The sequence below is a fragment of the Notolabrus celidotus genome, chromosome 5 (assembly GCF_009762535.1).
Source record: "Notolabrus celidotus isolate fNotCel1 chromosome 5, fNotCel1.pri, whole genome shotgun sequence".
Lineage (NCBI taxonomy): Eukaryota > Metazoa > Chordata > Actinopteri > Labriformes > Labridae > Notolabrus > Notolabrus celidotus.
Genome location: NC_048276.1, coordinates 17,273,874 through 17,298,444, shown reverse-complemented (window position 1 = coordinate 17,298,444; position 24,571 = coordinate 17,273,874). Strand labels below are relative to the sequence as shown.

Sequence of the window (24,571 nt, the reverse complement as noted above, 5' to 3'; positions counted from 1 at the left end):
AAATATGTTTTTTAGTTACATATGTCATCTATTTGGGTATTCTACGATAATTTCCTGTCTTATTTATTTTGCACCCTTACCTCTTATGCATGTAGCATTACCTCCAGCCTTTCTTCTTTCCCTCCTGTGTGATAGTGTGGCCTGCCCTTAATGTTTTCACCTGTGCCTGTTTTTTTTCACCTGTGTTTGATTACCCTTACTTTTTCAGCAGGCCTGCACGATGTGAGAAATGTATAAGAAGTGAAATTACATGATTTAATATTGCGTTAACATTATAAAGGGAGGCAAAAAACAAACATTGAAGAGCACGATCTAGCTATGACTCACAGTCTCTATGTCTGTCTGCTGTTTTTCAGTGTTTACACCTGTGTTAGCAATGGTTTTTGCAACACTAAAATGACACTGATTAATGTTAGAATAGCTGAATGCTAGCTTGAGCTTAATCTGACCGCATTATAACATAATGTCTATTATGCCCAGGCCTCTATCCAGGAGGTAAAGTGCACGCATATTGACTGAGAAAGCTTGCTTGTCAATAGAAAATATGATGTCTTCTTCATTGTGATAATGATGAAATTGTTATTCATCCATCAGCCCTGATTACCCATGTGTTTAGTCTTTGTCTCCCCTGTTATTGTGTGGGTTCATCCTAAAACTTTGGATCTAGCGTGTCTGTATTCTTTGAGGTACTTCTAGTGTATTCACCTTCCATCTGAACCTTGTCTGTTTTCTTTTTGATGTTTTTGTGTGACAATTATTGAAAACCTTTTTGTGTAGCCTTTTTTTTGTCACATTAAAAAACAGTCTGCTTTTAGATCCTTCTTTGTCATTGCAAATCTGATGATGTGAACCGGAAGTCACGCTCTGGTTCTTAACGGTCACGATTTCTCTCAAAAACTGTGAAAAGAGGGAATAACGAGTAGAACCGGATCAGGATAAAGCAGCAGGTCCAAGGTTCCTCATTTCACTAACTCTCACTTTGTCCTTGTCCCTGTGCCTCTCCACTGGCACGGTCAGTAACGGTCTGGATCATGTTACCCTCTGTTAATGCTCGCTGCGACTCTTGGACGACATCCTAAACGACTCCCATTTCTCTGTTTATCATTATTCTGATATGTTGAAACAGCCGCGATGCAATAAACAAGATCTGATTACCCAACCTGGCAACCGCAGTGACAGTCACAGATAGCCTGTGTGCAAACACCTCTGAAAGATGACTGAGAATGTAAATACTTGACTCCACTGATATCCAGCAGGACACACACACACACACACACACACACACACACACACACACACACACACACACACACACACACATACAGAGCTCAACCCACACTCACAGGCCAAGCAAGCACTGCAAAGCTCCACCAGAATGGACAAATAGAATAACCCTTAATCCAAAAATACACTGAAAGCAACCGACACACATTGAATGGCTGAATGTACACCAAAGGCACTAAATGGTCGCTGGTTTCTCTGAAGTATAGTGAGGCAGGTCCTGGCTGTTTTTCCAGCAGAAGTGCATATTACTGCAACAAATAATTGATGAAAATAAAATGTCATTTTCAGGTTAAGTGAGCACAGTAAATACACCTGTGTGTGCTTTGTTATGAAATTTCTGCTGCATATTTAACATTGAGTGAACTGATCCAGGACAAACTGGTCAGGTGTGAGCAACTTTGAAAGCAGAAATGATAATTCAGGATTAACTAGACCTCATTCTGAATGATTTTTGCACATAGTTTGCACAAAGGCTGCTTTTGTAAAGACGAATTTCCAAGTTCCAGAACAGTTGTTTGGTAAAGTGCAAAACAGCCCGTAACATAAAGTGTGAATTTTCATCTCAATCTGATTCCTGGAAATGAGTCTGGCATGTGTCAGGTTCAGGTTGTGTTCTGTTGGTTCAGCCCAGGTTAGGGTCTGGTTCTTTTCAAATATAATGAGACATATAATGTCACCACTTTCTCTCTGACTGCCACTCATGTGAGCCCGCGTCTTTCATGAGGCGCTCTAAATGAAGAGGAAAACAGACAGGATGTAGCCACTGCGTTGTTTTAGTCTTGCAGGCTCACAGTGAGCTATGGATGAAATAAAGCCGATGTGCTGTTATGAGCCTTGAGTCGGGTACTGGTCCTAAATTTAGCAGTACTTATGAGTCTTGGAGTCGTCAGGACAGGCCTGGGCCACATTCCCCAAAAGAGTCTTAAACACCAACTTCAGTTTTTCGGAGATTAAAAAAAGTTACTATATTTCAGATCCTGGTGACAGTGTTCATTACAAAAGAAGTTAATTTCCTGTTTTACTGAGAAAAACTTCAATTTTCTACAGACCTCAAATCTGTGAAAATCTTTAAGTTCTCTGGAAAACCATGCACAACTTGACTACAACATCAAGTTTCCTAGAGTAACATATGTAACAACAGTTCACTCCAGCTTCTTAATATCTATAACATCAATATCTTTCAAATATGTGTTTTTTTGTATAAAATACAACGTGAAGGGAATATCCCTGATCACTTGAAGTCTTACTTCAAATTAAATTCACAGGTCGACTCTTACTCAACTCATCAAACTTTATTTCTTCATCCTCCTAAATGTTTTACCTGTAGAAGTCAATTCTCAATACGTTTCAGGGACAGCAAAATCTGGAATATTTATTCCAATGTGGCGAAAAACTGTTTATCTTTAAAATGTTATAAAGGATGCTTGAAAAAAACTTTTAACCACTGTTACTTAATTATACTCATCATGCTCAACCACATACTCAAAAACAGGTGTCCATCCACATCATATTCATATTTTGTACTTTTGAATTCTGTTGATGGAATTGCTGTATTTATATTAGTTGTTAATTTTGTATATTATTATGTTATTTTTTTTTAGTATCAACTATTGTCTTTATGTGTGTCAATTTAGAATTTTTTAATTAATTTTTGAAATTAGAACACTATTTGGGTGGAGGCTGCAAATAAGCTCTCTGGGTTTTCTGCCTCTTCCTGCACAGTATATTATTTATCTTTGCTCTTTTTTGTGTGCATTTTCTTTTAATTGTGCAAATAAATACAAAATAAACAATAAAAAAACAAAATGCTGATCTGTTATATGTTTAAATATCTAGTACATAAGCTGCACCAGAGAGTGTGCGATCACATGAGCAGCGTGAAGAAAAACACTGCTTGGCTCAGAAATGCAATTAATGAAATTGAATGTGCTTTTTGTCATCATAACTATGGATAATTGCTAACATAACACATTTTCTAACTTTGATGCAGTGACAGATGTTGCAGGTGAGTTCAACATTAGTAGAAAAGTTTGTGTTGTTTCCTGTGTTCTCTTTGTCTTTGGTTGAATTTGAAGCATTTGCAGCTTGTTTGTGCAGAGAGGTGTGCTTTTTAGGAACACGGTATTCTAAATACCATGCATGTGTTGTCAAATTGGTAAAGATGTTTTATGGGATTTAGTCTTTGTCTTGTTTTTTTTTATTTCTTGAGATTATGTCTCTAATAGATTGGCTGGATAGAATTAGCTTTGAAAGCCTAATTTCATCATTTAATCCTTTTTGTTAGTACAAATGAGATTAATCTTACATGGTGTTACCTTAGATGCTCTTAAAAACTATAGCTTTATTATGCCTCCTGCCACTCCTGCCAAGAGAGTGTCTAAAGTGGGGATGTCCTGAAGCGACTAATATCCTAGTCGTTTCAAGATAAATTTAACCTTCTGACTCCGACCGTCTGGTCTAAAGGTAAGGAAAAAATCATAAAAAAGTGAAAATTGAACAACATTTTTTGAGCACCACCAAAGACGTGATCACAGAGTCTGCTGGTAAATAATGTCAAATTAGTGCGGCTAAAGTTAGCAGAGCTAGCATCATCAGCATTTGGTCCTCCTTTCAGGTTAATGTCCATATGTCTGTGTTGGTTCTACATTGCTCCAAGAAACCATTTGTTATCTGTGTTTGTTTACATCTGGATGTAAGAGCATTAAAGCACTGTGGCAGCAGCCATTAACCGCCAAAAGGTGGTCACTGATGACCTCAGTTAGGTGACGTTTGACATAAAATTACTTACTTTTTTGCAGCATTTGAAAGACAAGCAACCTTAAGTTTGTACCCAGTCAAAGTACTTTAATACCAGATGATTAAGAGTAGAAAATATATCATATTTATTATTTAGAAAAGCATGTAAAAAAAAAGTTAACACCACATTACTTTAAAGTGTATACAGACGGTCAGTCTATGTTAAGACATTTATGAGGCTGTTCTGCACTCTGTTAACTCTTAACTCTCTCTTTACTCTCATTGCTCTTTTGGGGAAAACATGTTGAAAGATGAAGGAGAAACGTGTGTCTTAGATGGTGCATTATTCAATACAGTGAGGTTCTTTTATCATTTTGAGAAGGTTATTAGCGCATTAGTGCTTTTTTCAGACTTCATCAAAATTTGGAAGGTGATACAAATGTTTCAACATTTTTTAACTTTGAGATGCATAATTTATATTACAGAATTTAAAACATGAAAATGTACAAAGTAGAAATAATATTTGTAATAAAGTAAACCATGGCAAATTCATGTGTTATCTGCTTATCTCAAGATTTTTTGTCCTCTGTATGGTATATTGTCTCACTTCAGCTTCGTTATGATCCTCACAGTTTATGCCATTCTGTTTTTGTGCATGATGCCTGCACTTTCTCCTGCATGTTCTCTTTGCAGCAGCCTCAACACTGAGGAAATTATTTATGGTGAGTGGCTGCTTCAAGTCAAAAACTCAAAAAGTACTTTAACAGTAAATGCTATTACAGACATTCCTTCTGTTTGTGATGTTATCATAGGATAAGATAGAATCTCACTTACTGAGACTGGAGGAGCCTGTAGGAGGAGAGGCTTAAATTATGTGTTCTTCAGTGATTTATGAGAGCACATACATCAAAATGCCTTAAATATTTGATTCATCATGTGGTGCATTTTTCAAACATCAACCTTTATTTGTGCGTTGTATCACCATTTCTCAAACACACGTCTTGACATCATCTCTCTGACACTCTCTGCACTGCTACCTGGAAACGCCTTCAGGATTCTGCGCACCAGAACTTACCGAGCACGCCCAGACGATAGTTCATGGTGACCACGATGACATTTCCGTAGGCAGCAAGGACGCTGCCGTCGAACATGTTCCCTGAGCCCTCCATGTAGGAGCCCCCGTGGATGAAGAGCATCACCGGTTTCTTGCGACGGTCCCGAATATCTGTGCAACACACAAACAAAGCTGTATGCTCACTCTATATTTTAAAATCTCTACATCCTTTTTTTTTCCTTTAAGATAATCTGTTATATATACAAGGGCATTTTGGGTTATTGGATAGAGACATGAAAAGTGATGGGGAGGTTTAATAAGGACTCAAAATGAAACACGCTGTACCAGATGAGCTAATCGAGAACACGTACAGTCGTGATTTGAAGAATTCCTTTTGGAGTTCCCAACTTGCTCTCGTGTCTGTGCCTATGTTTTTACTCTGTAGCACTTTGAGATTTATTTCAGACTGTCACGCTGCTATTCTGCCTGGCTGTTCTGTGTCATGGAGGAGCAAAGGTGGCAAAGTAATTTGCTGTTAAACCAGCAGAAAAGGTAGTAACAGAGGAGTGATAGTGTCAGTTTGAAGGTGGAGCCTGCAGGACAAACAGCACTCGAAGTGTGAAGCTTGCACTATTTGTTTTCATGTCACTCTTGGATGCACTGTGTAAAATCGCACACTGGAGCAGCAATATGACAGCATAACGCCAGAACTTTGTTAAGGCACTGTTGTGGAATCTCTGTTTTAAAAAGAGCCAATGATAACCTATAGGTTAACTGCATTCCAATTAAAAAGTCACAGCTTTTTCTCCTTCAGCCAGAGATTCACTGTAAAAAAATAGGATGAAGATACTAAGTATGACACACGTTCAGCAGACTGCCTTTAAGTTGGCAGCAAACATTTGAAGTCAACTCAACCAGGCTTATCCTCTATGTTTTTTTTTTATTCTGTACCGTCTGTTCCCCCCATCCTGTGCTGTGATGGTACCTTCCAAAACCTCAACGCATGGATCAAAAGCTGCAGCAAGCTCTGATGCTCCTGCTGTTATTGGTGCCTATGTGCCCTTCAGTGTGTGTTGCTATGGTTCACCCCCCTTCCCTTTATTAACCCACCCCCCCCCCCCCCCCCCCCCCCCCCTCTTTGAGTCTGTGGTTTGGTCTGAGTGTCTGCGCATGGATAAGGCTCAGAGAGAGCTGCCAGAGCAGCCCATTTAGGCAGAGCGTCTGCACTGTGCAGGGCCTGTGGATAATTTGTATGAAAGGCAGACCAAGTGGAAACATAAATAACAGCCACAGCATCTGTTTACCCTGATGAGCTTCAGCACTCAGAGATGGGGGAGACAGAGAGATAGGAGGAGAGAGGGAGAGAGATAAAACGGGGAAAGACAGGGAGAGAGAGAGGAGATGAAAATAGGGCAGTGTGAGAGACGTGGATGGGAGGTTCAAACCAAAAACAACATGACGGAAAGGATGAAAAAATATGAGACGTTACAAAGCAAGTCATACACAGAGTCACGCTAATGAACACTCAAATTCACACACCGTATTCATACAGACACACACACACAAACTCACACAAAGTCTTGCATAGGCAGCTGCGATGTTGAGTCGCTATGGAAACTGCTTCTCGCTAATAGAACTGCACCAGCCATTCCATTGCACCGACTCACTGAACGCCTGTTGCCTTGGTAACAAATTCTACTCACGTATTTGCACACCCGCCTGCATCACCACCTGAATCTCAGGTTACACATGCACTTGGGTGCGTCACTCACAGTCCCACACACACACATAAGTGAACACAGCAAAACGGCACATATGGTTTCACACATACATATGATAGAAGCAGACTGGCTAAAAATAAAAGATTTTCAGTCGTACTCTCCGACGTGCTGCTCTTTTTTCTCCTCCTCTCCGGTGTACACTGAGCCCCGGCTGATTTCCCAGAGGATATGTAAACAAGTGCAATTATTCCTGTGTTACAGGACAGTATGGAGTGACATATCAGCAGGGCTCAACACTCAGTAACACTTTGACGATAACTCAATCCTCAGAGGAAAGGGAACGTATGTGGTGATGACAGATGGAATGAAAGGATCGAGAACATGTTGGCTTCCCAAAAGTGAAGCTAAAACATTTAGAGCTCCCCCTCCTGAATGGCTGCAGTACAGGCCAAGCCTGGCCTAGCCATGTTAACAGATGGAACATGGTTTTGCCATGATGGTTAAGTTGTGTGCCCCATGTAGAAGGCGACATTGGCTCAATTCCAACCGGTGACTCCCCACACTCTCCAAGTTTCCTGCAATATCCACTTTATCCAAATAAAAGTGTGAAGGCTAGATAAATAAATGAATGAGTTTTACTCAATTATGGTTTCCTTCATTAGAGTTAATTCTCATTATGCTTATTTATGTCCAAATATTAATTTGCCTGAGGAGTTTAGTTGCAATTAGTTAAGTGGTGCTTTAAAAAACTGCAGACTGTGCCGACTTGAAGTCAATTTTAGTTAAATGTGTGTTCTGGTAAACTTTATGACCAAAGCTGCCTTGTGTTTAGCAAAAGGGGCGGCTCCACCAGCTGATTCTTAATGCACAAACTCTGGCCCCACAAAGTCACCAGTTCAGGATGTAAGTGCTCATGACTGGGGGTATTTTGCCTTCACTTTTGTAGGAGGGGAGGAGGTGGAGACCTCTCATCCATACTTGCACACAGTCAATAGAAGTGATCATAGCTGCGATTTTAAAGGCCTGACAATTGTGAAATTCACTTGTAAATGACTATTCACCTTTTGTTTTTAAAGGGATCACTCATGTAGACACATTCAAGCCAAATGTTCCTGTAACACATCAAAAATTTAGAGGATGACTCCACAGATTTTGCATTGCGTTCCTATAATTATATTGTAGGAGTCATGAGAGGCAAGGATACATAATTTTTTTGTATTTAACACATTCTTCATGCTAAACCTGGTACTTACATAACCCACAATGCAACTTGACATTTTGATGCTAGCACTGGCTCATGTGGACTTGAGTTAGTTCCAGACAGTCAGGAGGAGGGAGCTAGAACTCCTGAGCCCTGCGTTTAGGGCCTGTGTCCATTGATAACATTTGTCTTTCTTGACCGGTAGCACCCACATCCCCAATTTCAGAATGTTTCTCACTGGCGCTATTTGTTGCTAGATTAAACAAGTCATCTCGCTGCTCTTTTGCTTTCCCTGGTAGTGACCGTTGTTTTAAACTGATCTATATGCTTAATATCTGCTTTTATTCAAGGATATTTTACAAAGACAATGTAAAAAAAAAACAAAGAAGAATTGTGTCCTGGCACTAGCAGTAGATTTTGACTTGAATATTGTACCCTCAAAAAAAGAAGTCATGCTAGATTCTCCTAGGCTAGTGTTGTTGACAAAGCTGATATCCAAAGTCCCGCCCGTTCTTGATTTTGATTGATCAGTGAGGAAGAAGTGACCTCTGCAAGCATGTGTTCCAAAAACTGAAATAGTTTCAAATGAGAGTGCTGTGAGCACAGCGACGAAAAAACCAAGGGGCATTTTGTGCTGAGCTCTAAAACACTGTACCTCATTGGCTTTGTAATGCATGTAATGGACACAGGCCCTTATTCATTACAATGTGGTGTGCCCCAAAATAAATACAACCTCAAGTAACATCACTTGAGGTCATATTTTAGACTTCCCAAGCTCCCTTTCAACTCACAGAAGACATAAGAAATGTTGGTATAAAACTGGTTGGCTTCCATTTAAATTGGGTGGTTGTTAAGGGTTTACTGTTCTGCCGATATGTTTGAAAGTTTCTCTCTGTGCTGCAGAGCTCTTTGTATGAAGTGGTATATAAATAAAGTTGAGCAGTTAAGAATTAACAGCAGAGTTTCTAAGAGGTGATGGAGCAGCTGGTTTGTTTAGATTACATTGAGTCCATGCATTATGCCTCTCCAACGTAACTCCTGCTTGACAAGCCTTTTATTGTCTGAGTTGAATAGATAGCTAGTGCTGAACTGAAAACTTGAGTATCTTGTAATTTAAACTTTGATAATTAAACTACAGCTCTGTTAAGGTTTAAACAGAATGCAAATGCATTTCAGTTGTTTTTGAGTTGAGGTTGTAATCTAATTCATCAAGGTCAACACTGTTTAAAGTGAATAACCCAAATCAAATTGTGAACTCTCACTCCAGTTTAATGTAAATTGTAAAACATGGTAATAAAGAGAGTAAGAGATTTTTCTAATAACTCAAAACTACCAGAACCTCTGAAAAATGTGAAAGTTGTAACTCAACATTTCTAAAGCTCAATGAAGGCAAGGAGTAAAAATAAAAATCCAATCATTTTGGACTAGAAGATAAAAAAAACCTCATGCATACCTACAATGCTTTAATGAAAGGTGGGCAGGAAAAGGTCCAAGTGGTGCAGAGATGAAAAAGTCTAAAAAGTCTTACAGTCTTCACTCATCACTTGTAGTCATTTAAGTCTGACAACATTTGTGAGGCTGTAGACTGTCGTCAGGTAAGCTCAAACATAACATTTGGCTAGTTTATTCCATCAAAACACTGGACAGATGGTATTTTGGTGAGAAGACAATCTGTCTGTAGTGAAACTAACAAGTTGAAGACACCACATCATTTGCAAAGGATCCTCAAAATAGACAAGATGACAGGAGCAGAGCTGTGTGCTCTTAAAGGGAGTAAAATGGTGACATGTTTTGAAGAAGCAGAGCGCAAACACTGGGGTGATTAGAGGTGCAGGGTCGCAGGGTGAAAGTGTCTCACTCAGCCCAAATCTGAGGCCTTCATGGTCAACAAGGAGCTCACTGTCTCTCCTGCCTGCGGGCCTCAAAAACACTGGCACATTATCCACTCCTCTCTTCTCTACCTAACCTGATGCTCCTTAATATTCACACTACTTCGATTTAAGGTTTTACCTACCAACAGAAACAGCCTCTTTTCCATTATTCTGCTCCTTTCTTGTTCATTTATTTATGGACATCTCAATTGATTTGGGCGTAAAACTTTCAGCCAGGATATTGTTTGCACCCAAATCCCTGCCCAAGCAATCTAGTTTCTTTCTTTCAAAAACAAGACACTATTAAAAGTATTTTCCCACAATGTTTGGGAACCTGTATACAATCCATACCTGAGCAATTAAGCGAGGAATTCAAGCCCTACCCAAGCCCTCCCGATCCTGTCAAAATCCATCAGGTGTCGGAATAAATGTCAAGCTCTACCAGTCTCCTACTCATCCACCCTCTCAATCTCTCTTTCTCTACATCGCTCTCACTTTCAAAGCTCTATAAATGTCATTTCATCATGCACTTGTCTTCATTATGACTATTTTTCCCCCCTTCTCTCTCCCCCTCATTGCCCTCCCCTGTGCTCTCGCAGTGCTCAGCCTTTTCTCCTTTTCTTTCATCTCTATTCTATCATTCTGCTGCTCTCCTAGGCAATCCTGCATGAATCCTTCCTTCTGTTTTCACCGTTAAGAAACCACACAATTGGATTAGCTACATCTGTCTCTTTTTAAACCATAGCAATTAGAAATGCAAGGGAGAGAGAATTCAATACCTAAATAGCACAGAGCCCAAAATAAAAAAAAAGAGGGGGGGGGGGGGGGGGGGGGGGGGGGGGGGGGGGGGACCACACACACTGGCACAAATTAGAGCATATGCACTCAGGCATACACTTGCACATGTGCTGTGTTTGTAGAGACCTACATACACAAATGCAAATGTAATAGACTATGTAAGCATAATGCTATGTAATATACAGTAAGCTTTGGCACGTGTGCAGAAACAGATGCACAAATTGTCTGCACAGGTTATGAGCAAGGGCGTTGGACTAGGGGTTAAATGGGTGCTAAGTATACCAGTCCTTGAGTAAGAAGGGCTCATACAGATAAAATAATGAATGGCCATCAATGCAGGTAGGGGTTTATACAGAATACCTTGGTACAGGGCTTATATTTCTATGCAATGCCCCTGGTTAAGAGGGTAATGAAAGCTCTACGTTTGACTGCAGTGAACTTGAAAATGAACAGCAAAAGCAGAAATGAGCAGAAATGACAAATTGGAGAAAGCCCAATAACATCATGAAGGACAATAATTTAGCAGAGCGTTTCATGAGGACTTTAGTACAAGAATAAAAGCGCAGGTGAAAAAGGACAGAATATTGATTTTCAGTGATGCATGACACAGGATAGTCAGAGCATCAGCGTGTGGTTGATCGACCTCATAGCAACCGAGAGAGAAAGAGAAAGAGGGGAGTAAATCAGCTCAAAGCGCTCAAAAAGCTGCATTTGGGATGAAAAACAGTGTTTTGAATAGAGGCCTTAAAGGGATTCAGCTAAAAGCGTGCCTGTTTGAAGGACTGATGGGTTTGCGTGCTAATAAATGCAATTAACAATGGAGAGTGTAATGTCCACACAGAGTGATGTGATGGTTATTAATACAGATACAAACACAGAGTTAAAAAAAATGAGCACAAGGAGGGAAAAACCATGCAATTAAAATACCTTCATCCCTTGGTCTGTTCATCGTAGACTCATCCTGTTTTTTTGTGAGCGGACCTAAAGGTGCAGAAACAAGGGAGAGACAAAAGAGAACATTGAAAAGATTGGATTTAAAGAAGAAACAAGAGAGGAAAAACAAAGATAAAAAAGGCAAAGATGAGATCTTTCAGTGACAAAATGTTTACAAGGATTACACTCTGTTTCCTCAAAAGATAACCCCAAACTCATCTGTTCTAACTGCTTAGGATCTAGTCGCGGACTGCCTCGTAAATGACCCCAGGGGCCACTTCTCCTCAACCCCTTCTCCCCAATCAGACCTGACACTCTGCTGCTTTGTAAGGAAAAATCAATGAGCAGAATCAAGCCATCACTCTTTTTTCAGGCAGGAAAAGCAAAGGAATGCCAAGACTGTGAGTGTATCCTGCTTCTGCTCAGGACGGTGCTGCAGTCCTCAGGCAAAAGTCCCTGTGCACGATTCAGAGAGGCTACACTGTCAAAACACACCGCTGAAGACACACACAGATGTGCACACATACTCATCCTGACTACATGTGACCACGTACGCACATGGTGCACAGAGAAATAAGCCTGAAAAAAAAGAGACTTCTCCTTTACATCACCAAAAAAAGAGGCCTCTGTTTTTAATATTTACACAGCCCACAGGGGCTTGTGACAGGATTCTCCTCATCAAGGTCAAAGAGGAGCCCCACATTAAGCTTTAATGGTAACGCCGGTTAAATGCTCCACAGGGCACAGCCAATAACAAGCATTCATCACAGTGACCAGCCGACGCCCCAGCGCGTCAACCTCTGTAAGTCTTAACTGATAAGGATCCCGTTAATTTGTTTTCTCTTGGTTTCTGTCAGTGGAGCTTTCCATCACCCTGCAATACCTCTGCATTTTATGTCGGTCTAAGTCACTGTCTACATACACACGCCTTAGACGAAGCCCCACACACGTTAACGTCCACATGCTACTCAAAGTATGCTAACAGGATCTTTATCATCTGTTGCTCCCCCCCCCCCCCCCCCCCCCCCCCCCCCCCCCCCCCCCCCCCCCCCCCCCCCCCCCCCCCCCCCCCCCCCCCCCCCCGCAGCACATTCCCTGCTCTCCAGCGGGGAGGCCTCGCTCCTTCTCATTTTAAAGAAAACTCTACGTGTGGTTGCCATGGGGGTTTATCACTCAGCCAGTGTGACGCCGATATGTCTGTTTCAACCATTCTGCTGGAAACCTCACAAAGACGTGACAAAGTACACTCATTTTTAGTCTCCTGACAAAGGAGATACAGAGCATTACTGCACTCCACCATCATAATGCTGCTTTCTCACCCTTCCCTCTGTGCGAATATGGTTTCCTGGTATAAAATGTTTATCCTCCAGCTAAATGGAAAAGGATCAATGCTGAATGGATTTGCAGCATCCACAGAGTAGCACCATACAGGCGCCTGATCCACAAAGCGCTTCCTGCCACAGAGGGAGATGGTACAGTATTTGGTCCTGAGATACAGAGCAAACAGGTAGGCAGACCGGTAATGGATAAAAAGGAACATTAGTCCCTCGTCTTGTCAGCACTTCCCCACTACTTAGCACCACTCTAAAACCACACCTAGCTGCTTAATGGAGACTGCTCTGATTTCAGTCCTTTCCTAATGCCTAATAAAGAGAGAAGATACAGGAGAATAAGCTACTATGAAACACACAGTCACACTTTGGGCCCGACCAGCAGAACTCAACCTGGACCAGAAGTTGGATCTTGTCAGAAAAAAGTGCTGGTAAAATAGAGATTTCTTCTTTTTTGATTACTTGAGTATAAATGTATGAGAATGTACACCGCAGTTTTCCTTACTACATGATGAACTCTTGTTTTGCCAGATTAACAGTCGACCATGTCTGTATTTAGCCCAAAAGCATCTCTATGATGCTCTACTTGACACAGCAGTGCTTTAAGCTAAGTGCTAGCAACACAATGCCAACATGTTCACAGTGGCAATGCTAAAAATGTGGTTATCTTTGACATTCATCTGCTACATTTAGCATTTACAATGCAAACAGTGGCTAAAAAGATCTGCAAGTGCAGCACAGCTGAGGCGAATGACATTGTAAGGAGAGAACAAAATATGCAACTAGCTTGGCTAAACGCTATTACATTTATAAGAACATTAAAAGAAGGAATGCAGGTTATTAATTCCATACATGAATTAAACAGTGCATCATTAATTACATTTTTGATAGTTGTTTTCTTATACTTCTGGAGTGACTGAAGTATTTCAAGACAATCCTTGAGCATATTTTGGCTAACTTGGTACCTTTTCTCCTCTACACTGGAAAAAATGCCCCTCCAAAAATTTGCTTGGTAAGATTTCATAAAATAAGACGTTATATTTGGTAAACTGTGATCTTAAAATTAGCAGGGAAAACTTATTTTAAGCAATATTTTACAGTATTTTAAAGCTTAGTTTCTCAGAATAAGCCAGGAATGCAAACAGTTAGTATTTTTTCACTCAAAAAAGATTTTGCACTAATACATTTCAACTTCTTCATTTGAGATATATTCACCTTAATTTGAGTTGTATTATAGCGGCACTTCTATGAGTTTAAGACCATCTTGTACTTGAAATAAGATTCAAAGTTTAATTTGAGCATTTTGAGATATAATGTCTTCTCATAGTTAGCTGGATATACTAATATTCATTCATGTTGTTTTTTAGGATAAGCCAGCTATGCTCAAAAGTAGGTGTTTCATTGTGTGCATGTAGTTTGAGGATGTATATTTTTATCTGATTTAGAAGAAACAGTGCCTGAAAACTATAACCCTTAAAAAAAACAACTTTTCTTCCTTCCTTTCTTTCTTTCTTTCTTTCTTTCTTTCTTTCTTTCTTTCTTTTTTTCTTTCTTTCTTTCTTTCTTTTATCAATGGAGCTGTTTTCTGATAGACTCTCCAATAAAATACATTTTTAAAGTAAAGTGTTTGTCTTAAATCAAGATTATCTGTCTTCTACAAATAAGATCTCAGCTTGAAAAATGTAGGAAATGTAAAATAAACCTTGTTTCTTCTAAATTACAACTCAAAACAAGATAATTTCAAGATTGTGTGACTTAAAAAGATATTTAAGATGCATTGTCTTAAAACAAGTCCCTCTATCTTGCCCAAATGTTACTTGTTAAGTAAATGTATCTTAAATCAAGTGGGATAAGACATTTTGACTAAAAATTAGACAATTTCACTTGGTAGGATTTTGAGTTTTTGCACCGAGGGGTAAATACAGTGTCAATACATGGACATTTTTGGGGTGTACCTGACCAAAGAAGCTGTTTAGAAGCAGTCCATCAAACAGAAATTAAACTCAAATCCATTTAGATCAGTGTCTCAGTCTTTGTACAATGAATTCTGACTTTTGAAGATTTACTACAATGAGTGAGACTAAAGTGGGACGTCGCCAAAGGGAAAACACTTTTCAGGTTTAGAACATCTTTCCCATCTGCCCCAGCAGAGGAGCCTGCCGTTAGGTTGACTGTCACATGCTGTAATGGGCCACTGTTCAGTGAAATTCATTGGCCTAAACAGGAACATTTAGCTCTGGTTGTCCCAGTACTGTGTGACCTAACGCAGCTCTATCTCTCAGTCAACAGCGTTTCTGTTCGGTTCAGTGAGCTGGTGGCCAGAGCGCAAGCTGTCTCCCGTCCCTGTCTATTTCCTCAGCGCAGTAAACGGGATGAAGCTGCAGTATGTCAAGTCTATGGTGGCCTGTCTGCTTGACAAGGTGTCAGACACAGCTTCGGCTCAACCCTCCTGCATGCAGGCAGCAGTTTCCAGCACATGCAGTCCTATCCTAATGCTCTCCATCTCTTTCTCCATGCCCCCCACCTGCCCCGCCTCCAGCTCCATCCTCCACTGTCCTGCCTCCTGAAATATGGTTTTTAATAAAGAGCACGGTAAATGGCTGCTCTAGCGGCAATAAAAATGAAGGATCTTAGGCCCTTGGCTGAGGACTGTCTTGAGGAAATAGGAATGCAGTGAGACAGTGCTCTTGCCTCATGGCCTGGCCGCACAGGAGAGTTAGGGAGGAACAGTCATTGAGGGAAGGAAGCAAGGGAGGATTAGATGGAGTGGAAAAAAATATTTATATTCACAAGAACATTTGTGTTATTCAGATTATTCTACAAAGTTATTTGAATTCATTTGAGTTAAAAAAGTAGCACACTTGGTAGTGGCCTGGTGAGGAAGGGCAAGAAGCCCATTTGCATTCGGAACAGTGACCCCTTCTACCGCCATCTGCATAAAGATGGAGGAGAGACGAGAGGGGAGAGGAGCAGAAGCAGGAATGATTCAGGGAGAAGAGAGCGGGAGGGCTGCACAGATGTGAAAAGAAAAGAGAGCGATGAACTTTCATTGTCAAAAGAATAAAGCACAGAACATGTTCAGCAAGAGTATTTCCAGGTCTGACACAGATCATATCAGACAGGACCATGACTTAAGTTAGAATGGGAGGATAATAGGATAATACATAATGTTGTACTTTGGAGATTAAATGTGTTGAAATTAAATTTCACCGGCTGGATTTGGCTCCACAACATTTCATCTGGGCTGCGTATGATTCTGTGCTGCCAATTCATTTTGGCCCACCTACATCCGCTATGAGTGGGAATGCATCTGCCTGCTGCCAAACACAGCACAAGTCAGCTCTGACATGCTCCCTTTGAACATGACAGGGCAACATTCATTAATACCAGGTTAGAGAGCAAATCTGATGGTTAAAACAGCTGTAACGCCACAGTGCAGAGCCAAACAAACAACTCTGTGAGGCTGAACTTGGGCCTAGTGGCACTTTGAGCTAAGTGCTAATATAAGTACACTAACAGGCGCCAAATGTCAATAATAATTATCTAATTAAGCGGATAAAATGGTGACCTGTGGTGGCATTATCATGCCAAATCTCAATAGAACAAATGAGATCCTCACGTGAGCCTGCAAGATTCAAAGGAAGTTGTAGAGCTGTGCAAGCAAAGGTGCAGCCCATGCACATATTTGCTTTTTACAAGAATTAACACACTTGTGTGCAGCATCTATCCGCTTGGGAGCGCAACTTTGTAGCCTGTAAGAAGAATACTTATACTAGACTGCAAAGTTGTGTTCCAATTAAGCTCCTGCAAAGATTATATATGCGTGTATGGGCTGCACATTTGGATGCGCAGCTCTTCAACATCCTCTTGTATGAGAATTTCATTTGTTCTCGCAAGATTTGACATGGTAATGTCACCATTGTGACCACTTTAACATGCTCCAAATTCAAAATTTAGCAGTACACACAAGGTTTAATTGATGAATACAACATCATGAACATTGGGGGATTTGGAACCAAACAGAAATACTTAACCAATCTCAATTTTGTTAGTTGATGGAGAAAAAACAAAAGGAGAAGACTACATTTATAAGAACGTATCCACAGAGGAGTATGGATCCTCTTAGAAAACTAAATGAAAATCCCTGTAAAATACTCTTAGAGGTTGGAGGGTTCTTCAGAATGATTTGGATAAATCATCTGGGAAGTAAGCCTGGGAAAAATTAATTAAAAACACAATCTCATATTTTTTCACCACACTAGATCAGATTTTCTGTATAATCTATTTAGTGCTGATACAGTCAGCTGTTTTTAGTTTTGTGCAACTCAGTGCCACACACTTCTCCCACTCAGCTGTGTAGCTGTGTCTGTGTACTGGGATAAAGTAGTTGTACTTTTTGTCTTTTGTTTCCCACAGACTTTGGACAAACTCTGAAGACGAAAGGGTTTGGCTTGACAACTAACTCTGCAAAATCGAACTCCTTCCAGAACCTGAAGAGAGAACTTCTTGAGACGAACTCCTCACTTCTGTCAGCGATAGCCTGTGCTGCAATGTTCACATTCAAATCCTACTTCAATTCATTCAGATTTGAACTGCAGGAGCTCAGGGAAAGCAGGATGGGATAGTGAATTTGTACTGTAACCGATATGTTCTTTTCTTTTTTTAGGATTTTTTTGCCTTTTTGCCTTTAAGGACAGCTTGAGGGGGGTTTGCGAACTTGTACATGGGGCGTCTGCTCTACCAGAGCTAAACCAGCGTACCCATAACTGACAAGTTAAAGTGGAAATAGTTTCATCATGTGTAGTGGCAACTTTTACAAAAAACCTTTTGCCACTTCTGCAGGACGTGGGTTTAAGGGTTTAAGGTTAAAGGTTCATCAAAGTAGGAGTGGTTCATTCTCTAGAGACCTTTAGTGTTTATTCAAACTTTTGTAGCAATTCATCCCACCGTTGTTGAGATATTCCAGTGTGCACAAAAGACATCCCTGGAGATGTAGCTGTTGTTGCTAAAAGCTAACGCTGAAATGAAGGCAGACAGGCTGAAGTCAGGTGGGGAGAAATTATTCTTGGCATGTTTTACGCTGTGGAGACTTTTCAAGATATCTGAGGAAACAACCAGTTTCATCTCCAACGAGGGGACTGTGCCAAGGTTTAAAATAAATTCTGACTTTGATTTTAGTGAGTTGTTTTTTAAGCTTAAAATATGCTTAAAATTGAATAAACCTTATCAATCATACCTGACTAATCCACACCCGTACAATTCTGATCTTGTTTGTTTAACTTTGATGAACAATACCTTAAGGAGCCTCCCCCATGATCTTTAACTTTGTTGTCTATTCAATCACAAACATTTAACGTCACATCAAAATACCTAGGATTTGGAACAACGGTTTTCAAAGCTGGTACGTCTGACAGGATCCCAAATCCAACATCATGTTAAGTATTAGCGGGACTGTGACAGCAGTTACAAGCACAATGCAGTGTGTGCTTGATTTCAGGGGCACTTTCACTCTCCTTCAGTCTCCATTTCTCTCTCACACACAAGGCAAAACATGTCCTTGGGGACGGCATCAGCCTCGTGTAAGCAGTGACCCCTGACAATAAGTGACAGATTCTGACAAGCAGACAGGGCTACATGTAAAATCAGTCTCACTCATTTGCACACCTTCTCCTCTGGGAATGACACAGAAGACTCTACGTCCTGTCTGTGAGAATATGATGTATGTACTACACAGCATGCATCCTGTAGCCACAGAGCTCAGTCTATTCATGTAATCACACTTTCCTATAATTTTAGCTCCTCATTTAATTCATGTGACAATTTTGTGTTCCCTTATCTCTCGTTCAAAGCCTCTCTTGTGTTCTAATTTCAGTTTACACCACAATAATATTTGATATTTTCCCACAGCAATTAATCTCTTTCCATCTTTTGTTGGAGGAACAATAAAACAAGTATTCTCTACTCTGACACAATCAAACTAAGTAGGTTATGATTCCATCTTTAATGTCTTTAATACAACACTGGCTTGGTTAATGAGGAGCGGTAATGCATAAACATGTTTCATTGTGTGTTTCCTTAGGTAACTCTCAGGTGAGCCCATTAATCATAGACTTTTTAACATTTAATCATTAAGCTTCCTCGCTATCATCAGTAGCATGTGCTTTGCCTCCAAACGCACCCTTTGATCTTGCCTCTTTTTACCTACCCATCTGCTTTCTCAAACACTCTCCACTGGATCATTAATGCAAGAAGTACACCCAGACAGCCCATGAAGAGGTGGAGGTTTAGCTTTATAGTGATCTTATATTTTTGACTAATTTTACCCCATGAGGCATAAACAAGGCTGGGTTTGGTATTTAATTTTTTAAGTTTTGCCAGTAACCACGGTGCAGCATCATTCAGGCAATGCAAACTGGGGAGTGCAGTAGTAGAAGTTAGAAGGCCTCATTCAAGTAGTACCAGGACACTAGCCAGTGGATCCTCTTTATTTGTTCACTGAGGTTTGTATGCAAAAACTCAATTATGGCACTTCATTGGTGATTTACAACAGCCTCTTCAGATAGTTTGTCAGCAGGTAAATTGATGTAAGTCAATCAGTAACAGGCTTTACGGCTCAATTTAAAGATAATGAGATGTTAGACAAGGTCAATGTAAGTCCTTGGTCCTGACTGAAAAAATAAAAATTGTGCAGTTTAGACCAAATCCATTATTCGCAATTTAAAATACCAAGTAATTTCATATTCTTAAATGGACCGTCGTGACTGGGGACCGCAGACTGTTGACGCAGTCTTAGTGATGTCATCCAAGGGGTTCTGAAAAAGTGTTGCCATATAAAAAAGCTGATTTCCAATAACTTTTAACTTCTTCCAAAAACGTCAAATCCTTCCAGTCAGTCAATTCAGCCATGCCCCAAATGATGCCTAATAATGCATAACTCTAAGTATTATTATAACCAGAACAGATGACTTATAAAAATTGTAATATATTATTACTATTATCAGAACAGATGGCCTATAAAAATTCAACCCCCATCTTTCTCCAGTTTTTATTTATAAAGAAGTGTTGTACCCAGCTGTAAACTTGTTTATTTCTGCCTTAAAAACTGACAATTTAATGTATTGTAGGTCCTAAAGTTGATTCTTTGTCTTTTGGAGCCAGCCTCAAGTGGACACTAGAAGTGTCAATTTTTTCAACACTGAGTTTGCTGCTTGATGGCAACACAAGGGTCACACGATCTGAAGGGGAAACCAAGCTATACCAACAGCTAATGTGGTAGTCTGTTAGCAGGTTTATTGCTGTATGGCAAGTAACATACAAATGTATATGTCAAATGTATATGTTTTAGTTAAAATCTGTAATTGCTCAGAGTATTTCCTTATTTTGACCTCTGAGCTGTATGTACTTTGATATTTCAAAAGCCTGTAGAAACTTTAGCACTGTAAGACTTTCTGGGAAATACCAAAAAGCAAGATGTCTATAAAAGTTCTCAGTCATCCTGGTCAAAGCTTGATCCAACAAGGCAACTGGACTTACTAGATTTCTCTTTCAAAGCTTGACCTGAAAAGTTTCCTTTCCAAGTCAAGGTTTGAACCAGAAAGCAACTATTAAAATATATTATGGGAATAGGAAAGTAATTAATTTGAAGGGATCCTTTAATGTAGTATTGGACCGTGGTTGTGGTTCTTTAGATGTTTCTTATGTTAATTGGTCGCAATAAACCTTTAAATATGTACATTTATGTAAGATAGCATTTAAATATGCTAAACTCATCAGAAGTTTAAACCTCCTGAGACGAGTTATACAGAAACTTACAGGGCTTAAAAACATTTTGATTTGATCTGCTTACTCATTGACGGACACAATCACTAAACTTATGGATAGTCCAGAAATTTCCTGTTGTCATATTAGCAATTGCACTGTTTTGTAACTAGCACCAATAATATAAAATCAGTGCTCAGATTGATGAAAGCAGAATTAGTCAAGCTAAAAGTTTGCATGTGGTCAATTGGTGCAAAATCTGATTTAATCGGGAACATATTCTTTATTAGTGTTGAATATTTGATCAAATGGTAATGTTCATTAAATATGAGCAATAAAAGTTAGGTGTGGAAGTTTAAGCACGAGAAAGATTGCTTCTCTGACTTTGCTGCAGTATGTGTCCAGGCGTTATACTAATTAAGAATGGCATTAAGACAGGCTCAGGAGATAATCAGAATTCTATTGTTTAATGTTCTCCTGCATTTTTTTTATCCTTCTCGTGTTAAAGGCTCTTCTTCAGTTGAATATGACTACCACAAACTGATCAAAACACATATTGAAGGGAGTACCACAGAAGTGACACAAACAGGAAGCTAAATAGAAAAGTATCCCTTATTTAAAACATTTTTGACACCTCAAATCTTTTCTTGAATCAAAGAGGAAGATGAAGTTTTTGAACCAGCAGTAATTCTGTAGTATTTTCCACCTCCTCCTATATTAGTATGAACAGTGTGTCTCACTCACCGTCTTCAGTGGGTACGTAGATGTTGAGGTAAAGGCAGTCCTCACTCTGGTTCTGAACATAAGTTGCTGCAGCATCCAGGTTGTCTGTGAACCATACAGGCAGCATGATCTCAGGTAAAACCCCGTGCACATTCTGGGGACACACTGGTGCAAACTGTGTAGCGTTGCGGATCTCCTGCCAGGATCCTGGAGCTTCGGGAGGCTGGAAACGGCGCTCCCCGACAGGTGCGGTGGCATATGGCACACCTAAGTACTGTTCCACGGGACCCAGGATCTCATTGTTGAGGTCCTTCTTGATCCCGCGCACCTTCCCGTAGCCCGTGGATACTATGGGGTGTTTCAGGTCCACTCGTTGACATGTTGAGAGAGTGAGGTGTAAAACCAGTCCCAGTAGCCACAACAGACAGTGATTAGCGACCTGCTGAGAAGTATAATGACGCTTCCCACCATAGCCCTGGTGGCTGGCAGCATTGAGAGGAAAAAACAACATGTCCAAAATAAAAGCTCTTTTAGTCATTTCACTTCAGGATGGGTGCAGAGAAGGATCACAAACTCAGTGGTTTACTGGGGTTAACAAAGGAAAAAAGGAGGATTTGTGGACAGGGACAGGTTAAAAGTTCTCCTATGGTGACATGGTGAGGCAAAGGGACAGGTAGCATTCTCTGGTAGACGCTGTGGTCTCATCCGTCTTCCTCTTTGGATCTCCTGATGGGTGTAGAGCTGCCGTCAGGGAGCCAATTACACCTGGAAGACACACAAAAGTAGAAGGTCTGAGGCGGTGTGTGTGAATAGGTGTGCTCTTTAAGACCCGTCACTGTGTTTAAAAAGGCACAGGAGGACAACATGATTTTACCAAAGATGAAGTGTCTGTTCAGTAAAAAGAGAAAAAATAATGATACTTGACTACAGAAGACTCCTTTGTGGTACATTTAAATTACCCCCAGGCTAAGTTCTGCTAATCTGTCAACTACAACAGACACCGAGAGTTATATCTCTAATATGATTTGATTTAGTGGTCTTCAGGATAATTAATTTAACCCGGCAATATTGATGTCAATGTGAATTTAACCTCCTATGGTGATGTTGGATTTAATTCTGTTGAATCACAGCACTGCTAATGCTGGAATTACCGGCAGTACATCTGCAGATGCCAACTGTGCAGAGTCCATGCACAGAGCCAGTGAGCAAACAATGAGCAACAATTACTTAAGTTTAAATAATCAATGGATAAGCCACGGAAGTTCTGCAAGTACTGTAATTGGTTTTTATATGTTGTCATTAAAGCTGTATTCACACATGCACAAAACTTTCCCAAATGCTCAGCATAGGCTGCATGTGTGAGCACAGACAGACACATTTTAAAGTTGAATTTCTAAAGCAAATAAAATCTACAAGAAGGCGGGTGAGCTGATGTGAGAACGCCGCAGGAAATATTTGGGAAAATTCACTGAATGTGAGTGGGTGGGGGTGATGACATTTATATCATGTGACCAGTGGGAACCTGAAAAGTGACACATAACAGTATGAATAAAAACATTATGTCGCTGCACATTCATCTGTTTACATGCAGCGTTAATATAGATGCTAAAACTGTCACCACAGTGAAGGTCTCTGTTGTTCCGTCTGTCATTATGTTGTAAACATTGTACTGTCGCTTTTGATGTCGTGTCCTGCCTTCCAAGACTCGTCTCCCGCCCCCCTGCCCTGAAGTCTTCATGCTGTGAGTGACATGTATGAACAAGCAACACATTTTTTTGGTGGGGTGGGGTAAAGCTCCTGGAAATAAATAAAAAGTTTCAGGATTGTATGTGTGGAAGTACTTTTGTGTGCTATATTGTGCAGCTATGCATCCAGACACATTTACTGTGTGTATGCTCTGAATCATGGCGCCGCTACTGTTGGCTCTATGGCAATAATATTCTGTCGTGTTCTGACTGCAATAGCTCGACTACTACACTTTGGTATCACTTTGGTTTACGCCCAATGTACCAAACTTTCCAACAAACCAATGCTTTTGTGTGAAGTAACCTTTTTGCCACATTGAGGTTGAATCATAAATAGTACACTAGATGTGCTAAAACTCCTTTCAACCGATTGATTTGATGTGTGTCAGAAGGGATGGTTTTCCATAGCACTACCTTTGCTATTCAGAAGTAATAACTGTTATCAAGAGGTTTTGACCAACCAGGACCAAGTATTTGACACAGCCATCTGATTAGTAAGAAAGCCTTGTAATAACATTCTGTAATGCTGTACTACCCAGATGTTCTCAAGCACAGGTGACATATCTTATCCAAGAAGCAACCTCTGGTCTAAAAATATTAGTCCAATGTGGAAGTTCTAAAAACTGAAGTTCATCAAGGATCCGCTTGAGGCTGGCTCCGGATGTACTGGAAACCACATACACACCAATTCAAAAAAGACGATCTTTACAGCAGAAATAAACATGTTTACAGCCTGGTACAAAGGACTAGTGTAGTCTGGATAGCTCCTTTCTCGGTCGGCACACACTGTACGGGGGTGAATTTTTTTCTTACGTGGTAATTTCGAAGATATTGAGATTACGAGTCTTCCAATCAGAGGCACAGCTGACTTGATTGACAGGCGGGAACACTGTAGTTGTTGGCTAGGAGGCTCAAAGCCCGCCTCTTTACGTCACAATCGCTGACGGCAGCAATATGGCTCCTGTCGACGAGTGGCCTCAAAACAGCGCTTATATATAGCAATATATAACCAGCACAAATGTGCGGATGTTAACCTGGTAGGACAACTGAAGGCTGATGGTGCTAGCTCTGCTAGCGTTAACCGTACTTTGCAAACAAATTTGACATTGTTTGCCTGCAGAATCTGTGATCCTGTGTTTAGCCATGTTAAATAAATGTGCACAATTATATTGATATTTTCCCCAACTTTTGAACTGTCTGGTTAGAAAAAAATACATTTCCATTTAAACAATTAAGACATTAATGGTTCAGGACATCTCTTATTGTATCCAAAGGGGAAAAGTGTATCAAAAATTATATATAAAGAGCAAAACATTAACCTCTGTGTTTTGAAAAGAGACATTGGATTTCGGTATTTGAAGGCAGGTTAGGAGAACAAGGACACTCAGTTTTGTTGTAAAAACCTTAATTTGCACT

At 40.2% G+C, this 24,571-nt stretch overlaps 1 protein-coding gene across 6 annotated transcripts in view; it reads right to left on the bottom strand.

Moving 5' to 3' along the window:
* nlgn2b (neuroligin 2b) overlaps positions 1–24,571 on the bottom strand; it is a 203,547-nt gene that overhangs the window by 30,714 nt on the left and 148,262 nt on the right. For 3 of the 6 annotated variants that reach the window (XM_034684217.1, XM_034684220.1, XM_034684219.1), the window contains 3 exons: positions 21,432–22,175; positions 11,593–11,646; positions 5,096–5,245 (listed from right to left, as the gene is read on the bottom strand). In XM_034684217.1, the coding sequence (XP_034540108.1) occupies positions 5,096–5,245; positions 11,593–11,646; positions 21,432–21,948 (721 nt within the window). In that variant the 5' untranslated portion in view covers positions 21,949–22,175. Of the gene's footprint in view, positions 1–5,095; positions 5,246–6,646; positions 6,727–11,592; positions 11,647–13,288; positions 13,305–21,431; positions 22,176–24,571 lie in introns of those variants that run through there. The other 3 variants (XM_034684218.1, XM_034684222.1, XM_034684223.1) reach the window with 3 other exon arrangements.